The 26,488-nt window shown below is 33.4% G+C and overlaps 1 protein-coding gene across 1 annotated transcript in view; it reads right to left on the bottom strand.

The window, feature by feature from the left end:
- Positions 1-12,267, bottom strand: part of LOC131843115 (nuclear factor 1 B-type) — a 73,055-nt gene extending 60,788 nt beyond the window's left edge. Inside the window, exon 1 of the mRNA XM_059191712.1 lies at positions 12,146-12,267. Coding sequence (XP_059047695.1) covers positions 12,146-12,223 — 78 coding nt within the window. The 5' untranslated portion in view covers positions 12,224-12,267. The remainder of the gene's footprint in view (positions 1-12,145) is intronic.
- Positions 12,268-26,488: the final 14,221 nt, after the last annotated feature.

Below are 26,488 nucleotides of genomic sequence, written 5' to 3'. Positions count from 1 at the left end.
ATCTGGACTCATGGCCCCATTACTAGCAATGTACCATGTCAGGTTGACCTCGCGGTTCCTCCTGGAAACCGTCGTGATAAATTCCTGGTGAATTTGTCACGATGGGCATCAGCCCATCGTGACAAACATGAGGTCAGATCACTGACCTCATGTTCATCTTATCATCCTCCACTGGTGCCCCGCAAGTGCACATCATTAGCGCAGGCGGGTGCACTATTCCATTATCATTCATACAAAAATCCCCTCATGTGTTGCCATTCCTAAGGACTAAGATCTCATGCTTCTTAATCTGTAAGGTCACTGCCTTCGCTCCTTCCTTCCACTATAACGTAATCTTATATATAAAATTCTCATGTCACAGTTTTCGTTCCCATACTCCTCCGAAACGGCTTGACCGATTCTCGTGAAATTTTGTGAGCGTATTGAGTAGATCTGAGAACAACTATTTTTCATCCCCCTAAATGTTAGGGGTAGTCCACCCCTAATTTTTTATTTTAAGGCAAAACAACGTTTGCCGGGACAGCTAGTATAATATAAGTTTCGTAGGATGGCAGTAAATTATTTAGGTAGTATGTCAAATGGAGGTTAGGTATTATTATCATTATTGTTTTTTTTTTTCTCTTTTTGTTTCCTTGTGTAATTAGTGTTTATAATTGTGTGTATTTGTATATTATCTCCCGAAGCGGGCACATTGGGAGACTGTAAAGCTCAGTACGATGTAAATAAATAAATAACAGCTTAAGCAGCACAACACAACAATGATGCTCAAAGCAGCTGAAGTTACTCAGTTACAATCACCTAATCAAGAGCTTTATCCACTGGTTTGCGTACCTAGAAATAGTATCGAATACTGCAAAAAATATTCTACTGTATTTTATAAAACTATATAGGTACCTACAGAGTAAAACTGAGTTTCTTGCCAGTTGTCTCAATTGGATCCATATACTGAACGGGACGGCAGGAAAAATTATAATATAAAAAAAATGACGTTCATAACCGACTAAAATGTCCTACATGAATAAATGATTCATATAACGAATAGAAATTATATGTGGTTTCTTTAACTTTTTTTTCAAGGTTTGTCACGAGACTACAGTATGGGGTTTTTAAGAAGGATATATTAAGGTTTCTTAAGGGTCGGCAACGCGCACGTGATACCCCTAGTGTTTCAGGCGTTCATAGATTACGGTAACCATTTACCATCAGATAGGCCGTATGCTTGATTGTCACCATCGTAGTAAAAAAAAAAGTTTAACTAAAAATTGAATAGCACTAGAATAATGACAATAATTTTATACAGAGAAAAACATTCCACAAACGAATTTCGAAGGCCAATCTAACTGAATTTATCTGCTTTAAAAAAGGGGGTTATTACGTTTAAAAAATATATATAAGAATGGTTTGCTTACATCAATATTCTTACACTTAACAACCCACTTTGTAAGGGTTTGTTAAATTTAAGAAAATTGATATATAAAATGGTCAACGAACTCCATTAATGATTTTAATGTTTTTGTATAAAAACATAAATTTCATAACGCTAAATATTATCTGATTGCACTAAGAATGAATGCGTAGCGGTTCCAATGTTGATTAACGCATACGTCTTATTATGTAATTATTTACATAAAAAAACATCTATTCAAAAGATCAACACACTAGTTTCTTGCTCATTCTTCTTGTGAAGAATCTGCGTTCCAAATAAGTGTTAAAATAAAAAATATGACTATTCAAAAGTGCTTGTAATGAGTAAATTTCATAGCGCTGATAATTGTGTCTGATTGCTCTAAGAATGAGTGCGTTGCGGTTTCTATATTGATTATCGCATGCCTCTTACTTGTTATTGCGTAATTATTTATATATAAAAAAGCATCTATTCAAAAGAGCAACACACTAGTTTCTTGCTCATTCTTCTAGTCATGAATCTGCGTTCCAAATAAGTGGTAAAATAAAAAATATGACTATTCAAAAGTGCTTGTATTGACTTTATTTGAATAAAGATTATTTCTATTCTATTCAATTTTCTTAAAACTAAGAACTCACTTTTTCAGTTAAAGAATACTGAATGGGAATGTACTGATTGAAATATATATATACATAAAAGTAGCATAAAGGCTTCCGTTCACCGAAGGCGAACCACATCTATAAGTATATCGTGTTCATTTAGGTCCGGAACAGTAAAAACAATAAAAAAGAAATAGGAAGCGCCTATAAATAAGCATAGACGAAGGCGGAGAAGCGACTCGCTGATATAAGACAGAGACAAAATACAATTGCAGCTCTAACTGTATAGCTTGCGTTACTGCGGTCTTTTGAACAGGGCTGCCAACGTAAACTTTTAGTCTCGCTCTAGCTCAAAACATTCGTACACTCGCTCGTACGATGTACATCGTTATATTGTTGTATAGCTTGCGTTACTGCGGCCTCTTGAAATTCAATTCTTTTAGATCAAAAATTTCGTACACCGACTCGTACATCGTCATATTGTGACAAAAAGTGATAGAAGCATATACTAAAGTACTAACTGAACAGCGGTACCAAATTAAAAAAAATTACCTCGTACACGAAATAAACAATCTCGTACATTGTTATTAGAAATAGGAAGCGCCTATAAATATGAATAGACTCGCTCGCTCGCGAATTCGTACACTCGCTCGTACGATGTACATCGTCATATTGTTGTATAGCTTGCGTTACTGCGGCCTCTTCGCAAAAAATTCGTACCCTGACTCGTACATCGTCATATTGTGATAAAAAGTAAGAGACGTATATACCAAAGTACTAACTGGACAGGGGTACCAATATTAAAAAATTACCTCGTACACGAAATAAAAAATCTCGTACATTGTTATTAAGAAATAGGAAGCGCCTATAAATATGAATAGACGAAGGCAAAGGAGCAACTCGCTGATATAAGAAAAAGACAAAATACAATTGCAGCTCTAACTGTATAACTTGCGTTACTGCGGTCTTTTGAACAGGGCTACCAACATAAACTTATAGTCTCGTTCTAACTCAAAAATTTTGTACACTGACGTACGAATAAGTATGAATAGAATAGAATAAATTAATGTTGATATAGTCCCGTTCTAACTCAAAAATTTTGTACAGTGACGTACGAATAAGTATTTTTTTTTTAATCGTCGTAATCTATCGTAACTACTGACTGAACAAAAATTAACAAAAATCTCGTACATCGTCATATTTTGATAAAATGAAAGAAAATATATTATATAATACTAACCATGTATTTTTCACTTAATTACATAAATACTGATGTTGGAAAAATTGTTAATTAAAATAGTATCCTTCGACCAAAATTCAAATGCCAACCACTAGATAAGCGATAAATCGTGGGTTTCTCGTACTAATACCATAAACACGAAAGTTTGTGTTCATGATGATTACAATACTATTGTGATGATTTTTAATACCTCGTACTGCCGACCAAAAATCTCGTACCCTCATAAAGATTTTCATATGTTTGACAACCCTTGTCTTGAGTAAGTTTATGTGTTACTCGATATAATTGTTGGGGTGAACATAATGCCTCGCTTTCGTGATTTCTGGCTTCTAACTCGATGGTTTTTGGTACAGATATTTGTCATATTTTGCACTAATGTATGTAGTTTCTGCGTTCTGTGACGCAAATGTACTTATAGCTCTGGAAGTAACCCGCAACTTGTTATTTCAGTGTTGATTCTAATGCTATATGGATTTTTTTTGTGGCAAATATTTTTTACCTGTTTAAATTTGATTCACTGAGATATTTTTATATATTTCAGTGAATCAAATTTAACCAGGAAATTTAGGAGGAATTCAAATTTATAGTATTGTAAGTGATTATTGAGATCGTTGTGGCTTAGTAAACCAATCCTCTGAAGTATGCCCCAAAGGCGGTGAATTCAAATCTGTTAATATACTTTTCTGACTGACACTTGATTAGAGATATACCTCTAATATTATAGTTATTTCTTATGTATCTTGTATGCCGAAATGACAAGTAAACTCATAATTTATTTTTAGAATTAAATTAACTATGCCCACGGTTTTACACGCCTGTATTATGGTAGGTATGTAGTATATAGGTTATAAACCTATGTGTTATTCTGACGAAGCCATATTATTGTAAAGTTTAATTATAATCCATTCATAAGTTTTTACGTGTAAGAATAACAAACATCCATCCATCCTGACATGCAGACTTTTGCATTTATATTATTAGTAAAATTAAACGTTCTTATAATAAAGTAAAGAATAATATTTTGACAATTAAAAAAAAAAAAATTTGTGGTTACAAAAACGTTTTGAAAAAAAGCCGACATTATGAGGAAGTGTTTTTTTTTATTAATATGTTTTACGGCTCTGGATACAAAAAACTATAATGTTGTCAATTATGAAAACTATAGTTAGTACATTTTTATGGAATAATTCAGTTTTCTAATTAAATCCCTAATTTTCTAGTGTCACTATAATATACTATTTAAATATTTTTCTATTGCACAAAATCTCCATTTCTGTAAGTTCCAAGTTTGTTTGGAATCCTTTTTACTCCTAAAACGATTGCAAAGTCACCAATCGCAAAAATCATTTCGTTTGAAGTGAAAAAATAAAAGAAAGTGTGTGAGAAACTCTATCTTCTATTTGTAGGAACGTGAATACTGAATAATATATCTATGCGGGTGTCATAAATATGATAATAATCTATAAACATGGTATATATTTTATGACATAGACAATATGTTGTCGTATTAATGATATTGTTCTGACTACTATAATATAACAAGTTATTTCAGACAACCAATAAAAAATAATCAATTGTTTTTTTTTTATTTCAAATGGCTCCGAGTAACTGTACAATGTAATGTATCTGATAGTAAATTACAACTGTAATCCATATAACAGTTAATGAGACACCCGTAATACGTTATGTGTTTTTTTTTTTTATTAAAGTCCATAAATAGACTACTCGCAAAAATTAAGAGAACAGAAAAAAATTCCAAAAGTTATGGATGATTTTCAACAGGCTCTATTTCAGTGAAAAATGATCGTACAGAATATAAAGTAATAAGTTCTTGAAGCTTGAAAATTCTAGTTTTCAGAATTTTTGGGTAAAAAATGTTAAGAGCTTTTATGCAATCCTGATATGAAGCTCGAAAAAAATTGCATGAAAACCGGTGCTCTTAAAATTTTTTAGAGAATTTATCAGAGGTAAATTAAAGAGGTAATACCTTTATTTACCATTAAATTATCCATGTTAAATCCCGTTTAACTATTTTAACAATATAAACCTTCCTCTTGAATTACTCTATATGTTCCCGAAACTGCATTAAAATACGTAATTTAAAAGCTCTAAGCGTAGAGATAGTGGCGACGACTTTGTTTTATACTATACTAGCCACTTGCCCCAGCTTCGCAAGGGTGTTCATGTATTATATACATAAACTTTCCTCCTGAATCACTCTATCTATTAAAAAAATCGCTTCAAAATCCGTTGCGTAGTTTTAAAGATTTAAGCATACATAAGGACGGACGTACAGCGACAGCGACTTTGTTTTATACTATGTAATGATAATGACTACCTACCCGCTCCGGCTTCATACAGGAGTACATGTATTATACATATAAGTTTTCTCCCTTGAATCACTCTATTTATTGCTAAAAACTGCATAAAAATCCGTCGTGTAGTAAAAGATCTAAGCGAACAGACAGCCGCAGAGACTGTTTTATACTATGCAAAGATGATTGTAGTAGACCTACATGAATAAAGATATTTCATTTTATGTATAAAGATACATATGTACTATACTAACAGAACAATACAAATAGTGGTACTCATGAATACAAATATTCAGTGTATGAACACAAAAAGAATCTTACAACATTCCACTTAAAGATTAAATTCATTGGTAGCTCTCTAAGAGTGAACTTTTGGCGCTTACCCCTCAATGTTTTCCGGATATTTGCCACAATAAACCGTGGCTATATAGGAGTTAAAGTGATGGGAATGTATAGCAGAATGTCTGGATACCATACTGAATTCGTATTATATTTTAGATTTAGTTAATATGATAACTTTCTCAAAATGAATAAGTGTTACCAAATATTGAAGAGATGCAAACTATAGATGTGCCGGCGTTTTCACCAACATGAAATTTATAACCTATATGTTATTCTGACGTGTAAGCTATATAACTCTAAAAATTCATCAAAATCCGTTCAGCAGTTTTTGAGAGAACGAATGAATAACATTCATCCATACTCACAAACTTTAGCGTTTATAATATAAATAAGACTAGCGCACCATCCTGACTGCGCACGGAATACAAATTTAACATTTATGGGCTTGTTCTATACTAACAACGAATGTATTATACATATACACCTCCTTTTGAATCACTCTATCTATTGCTGAAATCTGCATTAAAATCGGTTGCATAATTTAAAAGATACACGAACAGACAACGGTTATGACTTTGTTTTATACTACGTAAAGGTAATATATATGTTATATATGTGTATCTGCCTGCAGTATAATATCAAATGAAATACAGCTGTCTGCATGTGATTAAAGAAATATATGAATAAAATTTCATTACATATGACTAAAAAACTCATTCCAAATTAAACTTTAGGGCCCATGATTTCTCCGTTGACAAATACTCGAACAACATAGTGCTCTTCATTTTTTAGTTGAAATTTTTGTATGATATCTATTAAACACTTAATATTTACAAATATTCATAAGAGTAGGGAATTAACTGTAAATTTCGTCAGTATTCATAATATATCATATTAATATTATAATCACGAAAATTTGTGAATATGGATGGATGTTTGTTAGTCTTTCACGCAAAAACTACTAAACGGATTTTCATTAAACTTTACAGTAATATAGCTTATACATCAAAATAACATATAGACTATAAATTTCATGCGAGTGAAACCGCGGGCACAGCTAGTCGGTATAATTTAAAGTTCATTACGTTACAAGATTGTGCCTACATTTGTAATATTTCTTTCAACACTTGAGACCCTTCCATTAGTACCTCTCCATATAACATAAAATTAAGTTAAGTGTAAAGTCAGTCCGTTAAGACACTTAGGACTCCGCGTCGATTGTACGCGTTATTAATAAGCCATGTAGCACACTATTCAATAAACTTGCTAATGTACAATAAATAGTACAATTATTTCACCGGTATACTCACTACCTAGATACTACAATAAACTAATATATTATGTAGCGACACCTCATCACACATATACCGCTACAGTGGTGAAGTGGTAACCACTGCGTTACAAGATATTAAAAAAGATATTTATTATAAAATTAATACCACCAATTATTCAACATATACACACATCATCAGATCACTCAAAACTTTACATCCCAAATATCCATAACCAAACATCCAATTCACTAATGGACTTTCCCTTGCCTTTCTGATTTACAAAAAAAAAAAAGATGAAAAAACATAGAAGAGAAATGGTTTACGTGCATCACAACCTTGCTTTAGGGGTAGTGCATTCAAGAGACATGCACATTTACAAGATTTAAAAACAAAACCCTTTCCAGGAAAACAATTATTACATATAATGTCATAAGAATTTAAAAAAATCAATACCTCTGTTAGAGATTACTCCTCTAGCATAATTATACTCTAATGTCAGATTTAATTAGTCATAAGACCTCTTAATACATATAGCCTTTTTCCTGGACGAGTTTTTCAGACACTGATATTAAAAATAAAATATACGTTTTAATTTTAATTGCGTGAAACTTTATTTTAAACGAAACGTAAGTCTTATATAAATGAATTTTACAATTTACTTTTTAGACTCTCTGTACAAACTTTAAAATGCTATTTTTAAGTAACTTTGATTACATCATTTTTCTACAAGAATTTGTTATAATAACAATTCATTGGAATTCTTCGTTTCCGTAACGAAAGGTATAAAGTTTCACGCAAAAAACATACATCTAATTACAGTTAAATATAAAGGTTAAATATTAACAGTTAGTGAAAAACATTCAAACATCGAAAGTGGCAAGAAAAGGTGATAGAAAGAGAAATAAACACGAGGGGGACAGAAAACATGTATCTTTTAAAACACCGATGCGACGCGCGCTCAGCGACTGCCGGCCGGGTATTTTCGGACGCCTTTTTTTGTCCCCGCAAGAGACATAGCGTGAAGGTACACGTTAGTTTTCGACAACAATTTTTCTCGCACATGTTAAGTGATTCCCTTGATTTATATTTATCATGCTTCTAAAGTTAAATCAATTATATTATCGTTAAATTCATTTATCCTATCAGATACTGTTTTTATAGTTGCTTGCAATCTTCTAATGTATACTTTATTATCAAGATTAATAGCAATGTTGACTTCAGTAACGTTTTCTTTCTTCTATTTTTCCTGTATCGAAGGTCACAGATTATATCTTCCATCAATAAGATAGCACAAAGCAGTGGGATCTTATAAAACAACATCGGCGTTACCTCATTCCCTTCGTTCGCCTTGTATCCCATCGGATGATTAGTATGCCTCTCATTCTTGGTATTATGCACGATATGCCCCAGATACTCGCATTGTAGTTTCCTCCTTTTCCACAATAAAGGACCTTTCGTTATTCCAGCGATATTTATCAGCCTTACAATATACGTATATAACAGTCCTACTTATAACATACATTTCTGTTTTTATTTTAAGAGAATTTGAATTCTTATTCTTTTATACTACGACGGTGGCAAACTAACATAAGGCATCTGCATTATTGTCAATTATTGATAATATTAAATTATTGTGTATATTATATCCAAGTTCAATATCAATTAATGCTTTTAATAACATAGTAAGTACATAAGTTTCTCTGCTTATTTTGCATAAAATTAAATTAGAATGTATTTTCTAAACAATTGGATTGTTGTTACGCTTCAGTGCGCTTTGCTGACTTGGCTTTGAGCTTTGGAGCATAAAAATGTATATAGGATCGGAGCAAATATCGTTTAGTTAAATTTTGTAGTTTAACTAAAGACTATTTTCTTAACTACTATCAATAAGATCAAAAAGAAATGTAGCAATGACAATATATACTTGAATATTTGTAATATCAAATCATTGGTATAAATCATATTATTGATTGGTTGTAATTTGTTCTATTGGATATTACATTTAATATCCTATATGCCAATAAGCACTGTATTCTGCAAATAAATAATTTGATTTGATTTGATATCAACATTTATTTATGTATTCTTTATTTGTAATTGGAAACGTTATATTTTTTTTTTATTTTAATCATTTATTCATTATTAATTATTGCTGCATCTATTGTTAACAGACCTTTACTATTAACTAAATAATTAGTAATAATAGTCATAAAACCATAGGGTATTTATTTTGGCGGAAAACTAAGATTAATTTGGGATCTAACTGACTTTATTTTATGTAATTTTGTGAGCCTGACAGGAAGCTTCGACGATGGACATTATTTATAGATATAATAAGACGCTAAGAAAATAAGATATGAAAGTTATGCAAATGTACGTAGATAATATTATGTAGATGTTGACAGAGTGTATACGTACAATATGAGATGTGCCGAAAATATAAGCCTCTTGTTTTATATACCTTCTTTTCTTATAAAGGAAATATAAAATATTACTGGGCCCATAACCGGTAACAGTAAAATGAAAAATTAAAGGTGTAAAGTGATAGAAGTGAGTATAGGCATCACAGAATTTGTGTATTTTGAGTATAATGAAAATATTTCGAGAAATATAAAGCCAATCTCCAGCCAACTGTAGATCCAACAAATATAAATGCACATCTATTCAATATTGATATAATAATATTGCCTAACAGTATGTTTAGAGGGATCTTGGAGAGATTGGCATGTTATCTTTCATGAAATAAATTACATTTATTAAGCAAACCTATATTTTTCACTAAAGATTATTTGTTCATGCACGGGATTTTCAATTAATGTGAAATAGATATAAATGTTACCAACAACATAACATCTAACAATGTTAAAAGAAATTACTTTTGAAAAAGTATTATAATTCAGTTAAGTTGCTTTCCATTTCTTCTCAATTTAAGCTGTATACTGAACTGGACAGTAAAGAAAATATATTACTAGAAGATTCTTGACATTCATCCGTGTTTAACGGTTAAAATATCCTATACAAATGAAATTGATTTGATTTGATATTTTGATCTATTAAATCGGCACGAAATAAATTCATTAGTTACCGCAGTTGCTAGCGTATATTACTTACGGAAGATTTAAAGAGACATAATGTTTAAAATTGAAAATTTGTAATAATATTAGTACATTTAATAAAAATTTTATACAAATTAGCCACTTCAAAACTTATTTGTCAAATTTCACTCGAACTAACATACAAAATGTTTTTAATTGCAAGATCGATATCGATCTTATTAAAGGTTAAAATATAAGTTAATATTTAAAAATTAAGCAATAACGCATAAGTTTAAAATATCTGCACTGAAGTTAATGGTTAACCGTCTCGAGGAAATCCAATTAGATCTATATACTAAATTAGATGAGATTCTTGTGAAGGAACTAAAAGAAAAATCCATAGCTAATAATTCAGCTAGCTTCATACTCATTCTTTAAATTTTAATTAAAATTCTAAAAAAAAAACTAACTTCTTTTAAAGTAATAATTTTTTTTTTCAAAGAAAAATCCGTAATCAAATTCTAAATGGCTAGCTTAGTACATCATATAACTCTTTTAATTTTAATTAAAATACTAGAATCAAACTAATTTCTTTTAAAGTAATCAAAAGTGTAGATGTTATAGTTAAGGTTTCAATTAAAGATGTATTTTGCAAAACAAATTTGTTATAAAACAACCAAAACAGCTAGAAACTAGTAAAAGTACGAACAAATTCAGCGATCCCACTTTACTAACTGCAGCTATCAATGGGCGTTATGCTACGATGCCGTAGTCCCCCTGCAGTTAGCTTACTCACATCTTTCCTACACACCATATCGATTTCCCATCTACCAATTTGCAATCTCGAAAAAATGCTCCAATATCCACCATTCCTAGATTTTTTACTGCAGTATCTTTTGATGTTTCTTTCAATTAAAGATTTGTTAATACAATATTAAGGTATTTAGTTATAGTTCGGGGTATTACAGATTTAGAAGTTATTCGTGACTTTGAAATGTCTACGTCATTTCTTTTTATATGTATGTTTATTTGTATCTACTTTTAGATATAGATAAGTAGCATTATTTGAAATGTTTTAGAAATACACTTCTATTTTTCTGTTTTGTGCAATTAATTAGTTTATGTAGATGATATCTTAAATTTCCAATACATTAACGTCTGCAAGCATGTGTATATTCTATTTCTTCTCTAATTATATATTTGTACACATATTTATATTTGTTGTTTGTTTTCAGATTTGAAGACTCATTCATTTTATTATTGCATATAATTAAGCTTTTTAATGCTATATTCTTAAATTTATCAATATCCTTCATATAAGTAAATTTCAGACTTTTACAAAAATGAAAGATTATTATTAAATCAAAAAATATTATTTCTTTTTCTATAGTTTTCAAATGTGTGTGTTATAATGTTTATTACATTGCAATTATGTATATTTTGTTAAGAGTTCTTTATATAAGAGCGTGTGAGATCAGAATTATATTTAAACCTCTGAATCGTTCAACATTCTGCGTTTCTTATCGTCGTACGCATTTCGGTTTTACTGCATTGCCACTCTGAGCTTTATTGTAAAAGTTCGTGGCTCGTGTACCAGCTATCGATCTGTTTACACCGTTTGTTTTGACACACACTTTACTGTATCGTTACCCTTACTTTCTCCACGTCCTCCATCGCTCATCACTTCTATCTTCTCTCTGCGCTCTTCTCCGGAACCACGTGGTTGATTTTTTTTTTTAAACTTTTTTTTTATTAGCCGAATTTATTGCATTCGTCCTAACACTAACATCACGTGCGCCCATCGATCGGACGGTGAAATCGTTACGAAAATACCCGGGCGGCGGGCGCAGTCCGGTAAGCAACATTAGCTCACAACATCTGTTAATATGATCATTGTTAATTACATATGGGTTGTTGTTAATATATTGTAGCCACCTGTCCCGAGGAGGGAGCTTGTAGGTAAGTTGCTACGTCGTCCACCATGCAGGCTCGCGGCAGTTCGGGGAGGAACATAATACGTTAGAGGGCGCGCATATCGCGTGCGGGCTACGCGGCGCCCCGCGTCCGACTGGCGGCCTCACGCGCCCCCCACCCCGCTCACCCCCTGCCGCCGCACACACGGACCAGCCCGCCCTCTGCCGCCCTACGCCAGGGCTGCCTACACGCAGCTTTTCCGGATTTTCCTCTGCATTTTGTGTTGGTTTACTGAACTCGTTATTTTATGGTTCCGAATTCTGTCCCAGTATTTTATACACTTTATGTTGCAATTAAAATGTATGTGGGTTGGAGTTGTGTATTTAAGAATAATTATTCGGTGTTTTCTTAATTTGTTGAAGAAATTAAGCTGAAGATACTCTTTTGTGTAAATATTACAATAAGAATGAGATCGTATACTCTAAATTTGTTTATTAAATCGTGAATAAAATTAGTTTCCTTTGTTATTACATGGTTATAATAATATTAATAGGTAAATTATAAATAATAATAACAGTAGTGAGGTATTTTAAAAATAAATCAATTATTGTCAAGCTAAAGAGCAGAATTCTCATAAAACTTAACACTTTTTACCAAGAAACAACGCGGGACACCGAAAACAAATTTCGTACTTTCATATTAAATTGGTCACGTGACGTATATCTATACATCTTCTATACATCTATACATATAAATAAAATTGAAGTGTCTGTTTGTAATATTGAAATAACCGTTTTTTACTAAATGCATATGAATATAAATACGGAATATACACCAAAATAAGATTTTTTACAATTTTTGTCTGTCCGTCTGTCTGTTTGTTCCGGCTAATCTCTAAAATGGCTGGACCGATTTTGACGGGACATTTTTTGGCAGGTAACTGTTGTAATAAGGAGTAACTCAGGCTACTTTTAGTTTAGAAAAACAAAGTTAAATTCCACGCGGACGAAGTCGTGTACAGCTTGTATTACATATAATACATAAATTATTAGTTCTTAATTATATACTAACCATATAGAATATATTAATATTATTGTCATACTGTACGACTTTCTTGCTTCTTGCTTCTTCAGAGAAGTTGTTCATTTCTGTATTTATATAATACCATCACTGACTTTGGTATTGGTGCAATGACGCGTTTGTAAACTCGTGTTTTTTATCTTAATTACATACATATTAGGTTCATTTCGTAACCATTTCTCTTGCCTCTATATTTGAGTTAGCATCGCTGAGATATGGACGTATTATTTAATTATTACATTATTTACTAGCTGCACCCGCGACTTCGTACGCGTGGAATTTATCTTTATTTTTCTAAAATAAAAGCAGCCTGAGTTACGCCCTATTATATCAGCTACCTGCCAAAAAAAGTCCCGTTAAAATCGGTCCAACCGTTTCAGAGATTAGCCGACAGACGGACAGACAAAAATTTTAAAAAGTGTTTTTTGGTGGATGTATTGTCTTTATAATCATATGCATGTAGTAAAATACGGTTATTTCAATATTACAAACAGACACTCCCAATTTTATTTATATGTATAGATTTATATTTATTTAAGTATTATATAAATGCGTGTGAGATGGGAAACTATGGTACATTCCTATAAGACACAGATCTCCGATTTAGTTTATGTTCCAAAGTCCTACAAATTTTATAATATAATATTGCTAGTGTTATATATTTTATGTTCAAATTTGTGGAGAAAATAAAAAAACTTCAAATTTATAAATAAATAACCACAATTAACACAGCGCCATCTAGTCCCAAGTTAAGCTAGCTAAAGCTGTTATGGGTACTAGACAACTGATAGAAATACTTAGATATTATTTTTTGTAAATACATACTTATTATACATAGAAAACACCTAGACCGATACGAACAATCATACTCATGAATGTTTGCACCGTGCGAGGAATCGAACCCGCGACCATCGGAAGTAAGGCGGTGCGCTACACCACAGAAATAGAAATAGAATCTTTGTACACTGTTGATTGTGACCCTGTATTTTTTTTTTTTTGTTAAAGCTCACAATTTTTCATGAGTGGCAACCCTATAGCACTACGTCGTAATGCATTCGCGGCACTCGCCGCGTCTCGGCGCCACTCGGACCCGATCGGTACCAGCTCGGCGCACTTCGGGAAGCTCTCTCATTCGGTACATACATTACCCAAAACCAATCAACTTCCTACTTTATTCCACTCACAATAGAGTTCAATTCACTTTATTGCAAACTATTTCAAGAGTCGAATTCGACTTTTGAAATATCCCAATTTAAACGTTTCCTTGCACGCTTGCTTATCTATTACAATGACGTAAGGTTTAATATCGCGTGATCTTGTTTTTCAGCTGACGCGTCTATAAAAGTCACGTCATGTGAGCATGTGTGAGTGAATGTTCGGGTGTGCGTTAAAAACACATCTTGGGCGGACCAGAGTTGTGATTTTAGGCGGTTTTTTTTATGATAAATTCAGCCTTGGACCCGAGTCCAATTTAAATAGACAGGGTCAAACACTTAAAATATCTTGTATATTTACGAGTATATCTTAGAATTATATGGTACTGAATAATAACCAAATGAACACAATACTCGGTATGAATATAATATAAGTACCTACTATATGGTAATAATTATAGTCCTTGATAATCCACACTGCGCCATCTAGTCCCAAGCTAAGCAATATACTATATTATGTTAGTATGTTATATTAGTACTATAATGGGTAGGTACTAGAGAACTTATAGCTACATACATATACTAGCTTTTGCCCGCGGCTTCGCTCGCGTAGTTGTAAGTATTATTATTAATTAGGTGTAGTTTTTGCGGCTTTACTTTTGTTTACCGTGTGTAAAAAATTAAGGCCTGCAAAATCTAAGAAGATTTGTACAAACTTTCATCCCCTATTTTATCCCCTTAGGGGTGGAATTTATCAAAATCCTTCTTCTTTGTGGATGCCTACGTCATAGTAGCTTTATGCATGCAAACTCTCAGCCCGATAGGTTTAAAATTGAAAAAGTTTTATACAAACTTTCATCCCTTATTTTATCCCCTTGGGAGTAGAATTAATCAAAATCCTTTCTTAACGGATGCCTACGTCATAACATCTACCTGCATGTCACATTTCAGCCCGAACCGTCCAGTGGTTTGGGCTGTGCGTTGATAGATCACTACGTCAGTCCCCTTTGAGTTATATATATTTAAATAGACTAAAAGAATAAAATATTTATGTATTAAAAATTATTAATAGTATATAATATATATTAATTAATATATATTATATACTATTAATCCATAGATTACAAAAAGTAACATTAATAATAAAATATATAAATAATTTCATTATAGTTAAAAAACACCCAGTTGAATACAAACGGCATCGTTAGTCTAGCAGTTTAGCACACCGCCTTATTTTCCAATATTCACGGGTTCGATTCCTCGCACGAACAAACATTTATATTCATGAGTATGAATTTTTGTATCGGTCTGGGTGTTTTCTATGTATAATATGTATGTATTTATGAATACAAAAATATATATATGTATTTGTATCAGTTATCCATAAAACAATCTTTAGCTAGCTTATCGTGGGTCTAGATGGTGCCGTGTGAATTGGTTTGAGATTATTATACTAAAATATAAATGACCTTATACGAAGATTGAACATGCTACCCACTCAGAAAGCAGCTCACTAAACCACTATACAACCGAGGTCATCAAATATATTATTATTACTAACCCACTATATATGAACTGGGTACAGTGCAGTGTAGCCGCAACGACCCGCGCGGTGTCGCACACTACAGAGCAATGTGTCGCATAGAAACTAACAGCTTTTTACCACATTCTTTTTTATGTAAATATAATAGCAAAAATACTGATATTAATCACTGCGAACTGATTGATATGACATATCACAAGAGTCTGTAGTAGACCTACATGAATAAATAAATACATTTTTATGGGTATAAAAATTTACAATAAGTTATACTGGAATTACCCTTAAATAAATTCAAAACATCTGGAAAATTATATTTACTGAGCCAAGCCTATTACTCACTAAACGATTACTTGAATGACGAGTGTGCATGGCAATAGTTGTTCATGCACGGGATTTTCATTTAATGTTAGACATAGACACCTATATAAAAATACTGGTTTTAAAAAAAAAGTAATACAATTGAGTTTCTTGCCAGTTCTTCTCAACACACAAGTTTCTTGCTCGTTCTTCGTGTGATGAGAGAGCTTTCCGAATGAGCGATAGATTAAAAAAAATTGTTATGACTATACAAAAGTGCTTAAATTAATGATTTTCTATTCTATTCTATTCTATTGAATCTGCGTACTGAAATGGACGATAGGAAAAATTATAATACAAAAAATTTGTCGTTCATAAGCTAAAATATCCTACCTGAATAAATGATTTTTTAATTTGAATTTGAATGGTATTTTGATTTGATTTGATTTGATTTGTATAACCACGTGATAGTACATTGTAACCTTTGCCTATATAACAGCACTACGCGCATAATAATAATATAGTAAGATCTCAGAACAATTCATACAGCGCCATCTAGTATCAAGATAAGCAGGGCTTGTGTTATGGGCAGCTGCGGCCAACAGCGTTAGAGCAGTCCGAAAAAAACTCACAAAGCAAGCATGACAGCGGAAACTGGAGACTAAGTTACTACTAGTTGGTAATTTGTATTCACATATTTCAACTTAGAAATATAAGGAGAAATGAATAGAAATGTATTCACATATTTCAACTTAGAAATGTATGTCCTCTTTTAAAGAAATAATGTAATTATTTCTTTAAAAGAGGAACACGCAAGTTACTCATTCTTCTTGTGATGAGACAGCTTTCCGAATGAGTGGTAGATCAAAATTAAAGAAATAATGTAATTATTTCTTTAAAAGAGGAACACGCAAGTTACTCATTCTTCTTGTGATGAGACAGCTTTCCGAATGAGTGGTAGATCAAAATAATAAGTAATGATTATTCAAAAATACTTAAATGGAACAATAGAATTAATAAAGACTTTTCTACTCTATGTAAAAAAAAAACAACGACATTTTTCTAATTTATAACTATAACTATAATTATTTAAGAGCAACACACAAGTTTCTTGCTTATTCTTCTTGTGATGAATCTGCATTCCGAATAAGCGGTAGAATAATAATAATAATAATAATAATAATCTGAGGACAATTCACACAGCCCCATCTAGACCCAAGTTAAGGGGGTCTTCCTATGTGATGGGTTGAAAAAATCGATTTTTTTTTTTCATTAATTGCTCCCATAACATGTCTAGAATACGGTAGTAAAGCGATTTTAGAAAATTCGAAGTCGTTTTAAAGATACAGCAGGTAAAAGAAAGAGCGGTTCGGAGCGGTGAGTTGGCAGTTAGAGACCGGGCCTATTGTGTACCGTCGGCTTTATACCTGGCCTCCCTTTTATTAATATATTTGTTTATACAAGTTTAGACACGTTTCTACAGACTTAAACAGAAATTTCTATTGTTATAATATTTTACCGAAGTTATTTTAGTCTTGGTTGAACTTCGAAGAGAGCAACAGCTACAAATTATTTTTTTTCATAATGAGTGGACGGAAAGGAAGTACGAGTGGAAATGTTCATCCTGGTCGTAGTAAAAAAAGAAAGTTTAGTGGAAACCGTTTTACCCACCAAAATGATACGGTATTTACATCAGCTTCGGCCAAAAAACTTAAAAATAACATGAACATGAATGTTCCCATCGCTTCGAATTTCGCATATTGCATTTTGGAGTTTGTTTCTGTATTTGCTGTAATCTCTGAAATAGTTATATGTAAAACTTGTAAAAGTGACGTGTCTATTTCGCGATCAAGTTTCCGAGGCCTAGGCTTTGAATTCTTTGATTTGGACTTTCGCTCCTAAACATCTTCATTCTGGTCCCAAAGTTGTTGAAATTGCTAGCTACTTAGCAGTTATTATCTTTAATGAAGGTTTTCAAGGTATTTTAAAAGTTATGTCGATTATGGGATGCCCTGTTGGTCGTGAAGCCCAAGCGTATGTTGAGAAACGGGATGAAAAGCGAATCTTACGCTCTGAGCGGCGCGTAAGTGATGTCGTTAAACAAGCCAGGATTGACTCAAGAGCTGAACAATCTGCTTTAAAAGAGTTTCACGAGGAAGAGGAAGGAATACTCTATGGACCAGGCATCGCCGATTGAGAGTAAGTTGATATTTTAATAGTTTTTAACGGACTTGAAACTTTAAACGCGTTTTTCTCAAAACTGTGTTTTTCAAACTTTCCTCCATTGTATCTCAGAAACGGCTGGACCGAATTACTTGAAATTTACAGGGCACACTCAATATATGTAAACGCATGGAATGAACTATTATCAATCAATATTATGAAAATTTTCAAAACTTCGATTTTTTTATAGCAAAAAACAAAAAAAAAATCGCCTAATTTGCAACTTTTATTTCAAATGTCTATCAAAAATCCAATTTTTTTTATATTCCTTTGATTATAGGTCATTCCGTGCTTTTAAGCCTACAAATTAAAACGCCGTTTTTTTTTTTCAGATAAGCCGATCAGCCGGAATCGTGGAGGAAGTGGGAGCTCTTTTTTTCGAGGCGGGGGTGTTCAGAGCGCTGTAACTCTAGTTTGACTGAATATTTTTAGCTGAAATTTTATATTTATACTGTCCAAATATGTGTTAATAAATGATAAAAAACTTGAAGCTCTAAATATTTACTGGTCGTAGAAAAAAAATCCTAAAATATCCCTAAAAAACAGGCCGTCACATAGGAAGACCCCCTTAAGCTAGCTAAAGCTTGTGTTATGGTTACTAGATTACTGATACAAATATATGCATATTTTTTTTTCGTAAATACATACATATTATACATAGAAAATACCCAGACCGACACAAACAATTAGACTCATGAATACAAATGTTTGTGCCGTGCGAGGAATCGAACCCGCGACCATCGGACGTAAAGAATCGTCGTAAGAAGACGTCAGAATAATAAAACTTGACTATTCAAAAATGCTTATATTAAGTTTATTTGAATAATGATTATTTCTATTTCTATTTCTATTTCTATTTATCTTTGTGTAACAAATATAACTTATATTTTTCTTAACTAATACATGTCAAATACTATGGCTGTGGGTGCTCTGTAAATAATCAGAGAGCAGTAAATCTAATACAACAGTCTGAAAATCCCGGCGTATATTATATTAGGCTGGGGGTGCACTGTTAAATAATTCACATACGAACGTCGCCCGTGTGCTCGGCGCCTAACTCATTTGATCTGAAAGTCACATTACATGGAAGTCTCCGAGACAAATTTTACGATTCGTTAAATTCCAATTGAATTTAACTTTACAGTGGATTACATTGTGCAATGGCAAGAGTACTTATTTTATAAAAATGAAACAATCAATTTCTACATTTTATAAAATTCAAAATACTCAAAATTCACCGCTTTACGACCGATGGTCGCGGGTTCGATTCCTCGCACGGCACAAACATTTGTATTCATGAGTATGATTGTTTGTATCGGTCTGGATGTTTTCTATAATTTATATGTTTTAAAAAAAAAAATATCTATGTATATGTATCAGTTATCTATTACCCATAACACAAGCTTTAACTGGCTTACCTTAGGTCTAGTTGGCGCTGTGTGAATTGTCCTGAGAAGAAAAAAAAGGAGGATCTCAATTCTACTGTATTTTTACTAATGTTTGTCACTCCTTTAATTTTTGATTTGAATTATTTATTATTTGATAGAGTATACTTTCAGTTTGGTTCCATTTTTTGTCTTTTATTATCAACATGAGTAGCAATAATGGCGGAATCTACATATACTGTATCTATCGTAATTACAATATCAATACAAATAAAAAAAGACCCGACCAGCCGTGGGCGAGCCGTTACTCTCTTTAATTTCGCCCGTCTGACTTTATGCGTCCCGATAACTGCGGAACCGCTGCAACAGCGCTATCTATCGGCAAAATATCGGTTCGTAGTCATTTGAAAATTGGCATACGCCGTTTGTTGCAGGTTTTGTTTTTGTTAAGTACTGCCTTGGGAGTTTGTTCATCACTATATATATCTGATTGTATTTTTTTATACTACAACTAATTACTCGCCCCGGCTTCGCACGGATGTACATGTATTATATATATAAACCTTCCTCTTGAATCACTCTACCTATTTAAAAAAAACCGCTTCAAAATCCGTTGCGTAGTTTTAAAGATTTAAGCATACATAGGGACAGCGACAGCGACTTTATTTTAAACTATGTATTGATGGTGATGTACAAGCATACGGCCCATCTGATGGTATACGATTAACATAGACTACTCCTTAAATGCCAAGGGTATCACGTGCGCGTTGCCGACCCTTAAGAATTTTTAGTTTCCTTGAAAACCCCATGCTTTTTTTTTCGGACTACTCTAATGCTGTTGGCCGCAGCTGGCCTTTACAGCTTCACCGGACGATAGGGGGCGAGTGCAGATGGCACTCCAAACCAAGGAAGGACTTATGGAGCGGCTGAAGGCCAACTCCCGCCTGACGGATACGACTTTAGTCTGAGGGCACCACTAGGGGTTCGAACCTCGGCTCAGGCCATTGTAATTTCGATCCCTGTTTGAATTGGACGAGGGATCGATCGGAGAGGACCCCCATGCTATAGTATCTAAAGAAAAAGGGGTATGTTTAAAAAAAAAGTTAAGTGATTATGAAGGTTGTGTGTAAGACAATGCCTATTTCACTACGAACTAGATGGCCAAGCGGTTTAGTATACCGCCTAACTTCCAATGGCCGCGGGTTCGATCCCTCACACGGTACAAATATTTGCATTCATGAGTATGATTGTTTGTATTGGACTGTGTGTTTTCTATGTATATTGTGTATGTATTTACACAAAAAATGTATCTACGTACGTAAAAATGTATACCAGTTGTCTAGTACCCATAACTCAAGGTCTGCTTATTTTATTAAATCTACCTAACTTCACTGCATATGTAATATATGACCGATTTTGACGGGATTTTTATTGGCAGGTAGCTGATATAATAAAGTGTAACTTAGACAACTTTTATTTTAGAAAAATAAAGTTAAATTCCACGTGGACGAAGTCGCGGGAACAGCTATATATTATATACCTCTCAGTGAAAAACAATTAGCTCTAAACAAAACTGCTGCAGCGACAATTGCAACAATTAACACAGCGCCATCTAGTCCCACGGTAATCAGAGCAGGTAATTGCAGCAGAAGGCAATATTTAAATAACAAATAACAATATCCGTGACTCAAATGAAATTTAAAGAAAATAACTTTACTTCATATAGGAGTACACAAATTTCTAGACAATCTGACGTAAGTGGCATGAAGTTTATGACGTGTTTCCAAACAGTGGAGAATTTTATAAACAAAGACTATTCCCGAGCCCCAAAAGTGCTTCTAACTGTAATGCTAACACTGCACTAGATGCTTACATCAAAATGTAATCTAAAAACGTACAGACTTACAAACAGTTAGACAGTGCTATATTCGAAATTTTGGTTTAGTAATACGATTTATCTGCATAATAATCTCAGGACAATTCACACAGCGCCATCTAGACCCAAGTTAAGCTAGCTAAAGCTTGTGTTATGGGTACTAGATAACTGATACATATACATAGATTTTTTTGTATATACATACATATTATACATAGAAAACACCCAGACCGATACGAACAATCATATTCATGAATACAAATGTTTGTGCCGTGCGAGGAATCGAACCCGCGACCATCCGTCGTAAAGCGGTATGCTAGACCGCTAGACCACCGAGGTCGTCTATGGTATGGTGGACTTGGTACAAAGTCGTCTGCTTGGGAATCTATGTCTCATCTATTTTTGTAGCCAAACAGCTAGAGAGACAAAGAAAAAAGCTCATTTTGTAACTTTCCATAAAGGTTTTGCAGTTACATAATATAAAAAAAGAGATTTGTAAAGTTGATGATGAATTACATAAATCCAAAAATTTTCCCATCGTCTTAAAATGGAGAAAGTACATCAAGAAGAAGAGGAAAGAAAGAAGAAAGAAAGAAAAATATTTTATTCAGTGCAATGTAAAAAATACTATATAACCAACCAACGAAAAAAAAAGAGCAAATAAAATGTACATATAATTAAACTTAATTTACCATAATTAAAAATAAACATAAAATAATCATTTTTTACATCCAAAAATGCACTAAAATGGCTCCACTCAGCTTTAATGTATGTCCTAGGTGAACATACAGCACGAATACTAAATTTTGTAATTCATAACATTGGATTTGTTCTCTGTTCACAATAATGTATCTAAAATAGTTCTAATATATCTAAAAAATGTATTTAAGTGCATTAAAGAATATTTATAATAATATGCGTGGTAACACTGTCGATAAAAAAACTGACTATCGATTTATTTACAACACGACCAGTGTTGTAAATGAATCGAATTAAAATTTTTTTCATTACAAGTTTCATCATCATCATCATCGCAGCCCGGAAGACGTCCACTGCTGAACATAGGCCTCCCCCAAAGATCTCCACGACGATCGGTCCTGCGCTGCTCGCATCCAATGCCTTCCCGCGATCTTGACCAGATCGTCGGTCCACCTTGCTGGAGGCCTTCCCACGCTGCGTCTTCCGGTTACATTACAAGTTTATTCATATTAAAAATTGTATTATTGGTAGAAAAGAAAAATAAAAATACTTTTCGTGATTTTTACAAAAAAGTTCCATCATTACATAGTATAAAACAAAGTCGCTATTGCTGACTGTCCCTATGTATGCTTAAATCTTTAAAACTACGCAACGGATTTTGAGGCGGTTTTTTTAATAGATAGAGTGGTTCAAGAGGAAGTTTTATATATATAATAATACATGTACACCCGTGCGAAGCCGGGGCGAATAGCTAGTTTTAGAATAAAAAAAAGTCGCCTTGTTTTCGGCCTACCGCGCCTCATCTTTTACGATGCATGCAGAGGACATGGCCCCACACGTTACACTCCCCCTCCGATCGATCCCCCGTCCAATTCAAACGGGGATCGATATTACAACGGCCTGAGCCGAGGTTCGAACCCCTAGTGGTGCCCTCAGACTAAAGTCGTATCCGTCAGGCAGGAGTTGGCCTTCAGCCGCTCCATAAGTCCTTCCGCGGGTTTGGAGTGCCATCTGCACTCGCCCCCTAACGTCCGGTGAAGCTGTAAAGGCCAGCTGCGGCCAACAGCATTAGAGTAGTCCGAAAAAAAAAACTTTACGCTATTAGTTAAAAGATAGTTTCCAATAAGTGCCGTGTCTGCACGATTCGTCGGTGCAGGAGTCGCGGTTTTACATGTTATATAAATTCCAATCCAATATTCACAAATTCCGCGCCGCATTTTAATGTCCACAGAGCAAATTGCAATCTTCTCAGCGCTTAACCCTGTCGCCGCTGCACATAAAACACTTAAGAAATAGCTACTTGAACTTACAATAGCGTACCCGATTGCAATAGCCGTTTAGGGTTAAAATTCCTAGACCTTTTATAATTAACTAGCTACTCGCCCCGGCTGCGCGCGGGGGTACATGTATTATATATATAAACCGTCCTCTTGAATCGCTCTATCTATTTAAAACCGCTTCAAAATCTATTGCGTAGTTTTAAAGATTTAAGCATACATAGGGACGGACAGACAAGCGACAGCGACTTTGTTTTATACTATGTAATGACGTACCTAAGTGTTATTTTTTTTATTAAGGTGTTTGAGCTATTGTCAGGTTCTTGGACCTATACCACTGCGATCAATATAGATCTATTGTCCTCGCCCTTTTTCAGAGCTCGCTACCCTAGACCCGTCAGGGACAAGAATTGAAGGGTATTCTTAGGAGCGATCGTTTTTATCTCCTCAGGATAGAGTGTAAACTTTCCAAAGGAGATATTACGTTTATGCATGAGTGGGCTACAACCACATAGGATGTGAAGCGGCGTTTCCTCTTCAGTTTGTCAAAATTAGCAGATTTTTGTTGTGCACAGGCCTAGATTAGCCATATGTTTGTTCAATTTCCAGTGCAGCCTAAGCGTTGAATTGATTATGAATACTTAATGAGAGATAACAGTTGCTATAAGCAAGGTAGATTTTGTACAGTCTTCTGCGTAGCTAGATTAGTCTATAGTATGTTTTTTTTTATCCCAGACACAAATATAACATTACCTATATTGCCAGTTTTTCGCACTTTTCAAATAAGGTTGAGGCACTATCGGAAATTACCTCTCCGGTCCATTCCCCGTCCAATTCAAGCGGGGATCGAAATTACAACGGCCTGAGCCGAGGTTCGAACCCCTTGCGGTGTCCTCAGACTAAAGTTGTACCCGTCAGTCAGTTCAGGAGGCCTTCAACCGCTCCATAAGTCCTTCCGCGGCTTTGGAGTGACATCTGCACTCGCCTCCTATTATCTGGTAAAGCTGTAAAGGCCAGCAGCGGACAGCATTAAAGTAATCCGAAAAAAATTCGGAAATTAATTTTAATAGAAATAGAAATATAAATAATCTTTATTCAAATAAACTCATTACAAGCACTTTTGAATAGTCATATTTTGATTCTACCACTCATTCGGAATGCAGATTCATCACAAGAAGAATGAGCAAGAAACTTGTGTGTTGCTCTTTTTAATAGATGTTTTTTTTATATAAATAATTACAGTATAACAAGTAAGAGGCATGCGATAATCAACATAGAAGTCGCTACGCACTCATTATTAATGTAATCAGATAATATTGTCAGTGCTATAGATTTAAAGTTTTTCTATAAAAACACTATTATCGTTAACGAATTCTTCAATTTTATAGTAAGCTTTTTTGCAAAGGAACTGTTTTATTTGACATTTAAATCTTTTTTCTGGCAGATTTATAACAGACTCTGGTATTTTATTGTAAAACCTTACCAAATTGCCATTAAACGAATTACTAACTTTAGCCAAACGACATTTAGGTAAAATCAGTTTGTTATTGTTACGTAAGCTTTTATTAGTGCAATCACTAACTCTTTTGAAACTGTCTATATTCCTTCTGGCATAGATGATATTTTCATAAATGTATTGAGAACCAATCCAATTTTAACTTACTCAGAAATAATGCATCGTTTAAAATGCATTGACATAAAATTTATAAAGTAAAACGTATGAATAATTACCTACTGGGTTGTTGTATCAAAATTATTTTTTTTATTCATGAGCATGATCTATATAAATATAGTTTCGTCCCGGCTTCGTAGGTGTACATGTGTCATTACATAGTATAAAAAAAAGTCGCTGTCGCTGTCTGTCCGTCCACATGTATGCTTAAATCTTTAAAACTACGCAACGGATTTTGTAGCAGTTTTTTTTAATAGATAGAGTGATTCAAGAGGAAGCTTTATATATATAATGTATTGACATATATTTCACTGAAACATTAAACTACCTATTTCAACTGCCTGTAGCACTTAGCCCAGTTGTCGTTTAATGAAGTTGTAGAAACAGCTGTGGACTATAGCATTATGTAGGGAGAACTCGATCATAATAACTAGAGAAAAAAGGCTCGCGTAATAACATCTACCATCTGTAAGAATAAAATAAAATAATAATAAAAAAAAGTCTACCATCGACAATCGCCGAAAACACAGCGAACCCAAACTCCGTCAAAGATACACGGTAGCTTTTTTGTGAGTAAAAGACGCACACTCTCCTATCTTTTTTGGGTGAAGAATCTTGATACAGAACTCCACACAAAAAAGATAGAGCAGGACTTACTGGTCTGTTCTGGTAACGGCCACAGATTTGATTATTTTCTTTTCATTAAAATGCAATAATAAATGCTAGTGGTAACTATATTCTCTCTAATTGAATTTAAAAATTAATCTATATTTTTGGAATCATGTACAAGCTCATTAAAATTCATGTAGCTCTATTACAGACATTTGAAAAGAATAAGAGCTGAGTTTCTTGTCAGTTCGAAAGCACTCCGAATTGGCGGTAGATTGAACATATTATAAGAATCTGTAACAGACCTACATGAATAAAGATTTTATATTGACGGCCTCGATTGTCCAGCGGTTTAGCCCACCAACTTATTTAATTCCGATGATCGCGGGTTCGATTCCTCGCACGCACAAAAATTTGTATTTATTAATGTGATTATTAGTTCTGAATGTTTTCTATGTATAATATGTATGTATTTACGAAAAAAAAAATTTTTGTATATGTTTCTAGTACCCATAACACAAGCTTTAGCTAACTTAACTTGGGTCTAGA

Source organism: Achroia grisella, unplaced genomic scaffold, assembly GCF_030625045.1.
Source record: "Achroia grisella isolate CSIRO2021 unplaced genomic scaffold, CSIRO_AGI_Agris_v1 utg2786, whole genome shotgun sequence".
In the NCBI taxonomy this organism is placed as follows: Eukaryota; Metazoa; Arthropoda; class Insecta; order Lepidoptera; family Pyralidae; genus Achroia; species Achroia grisella.
This window is presented reverse-complemented; position numbering and strand designations above follow the sequence as displayed.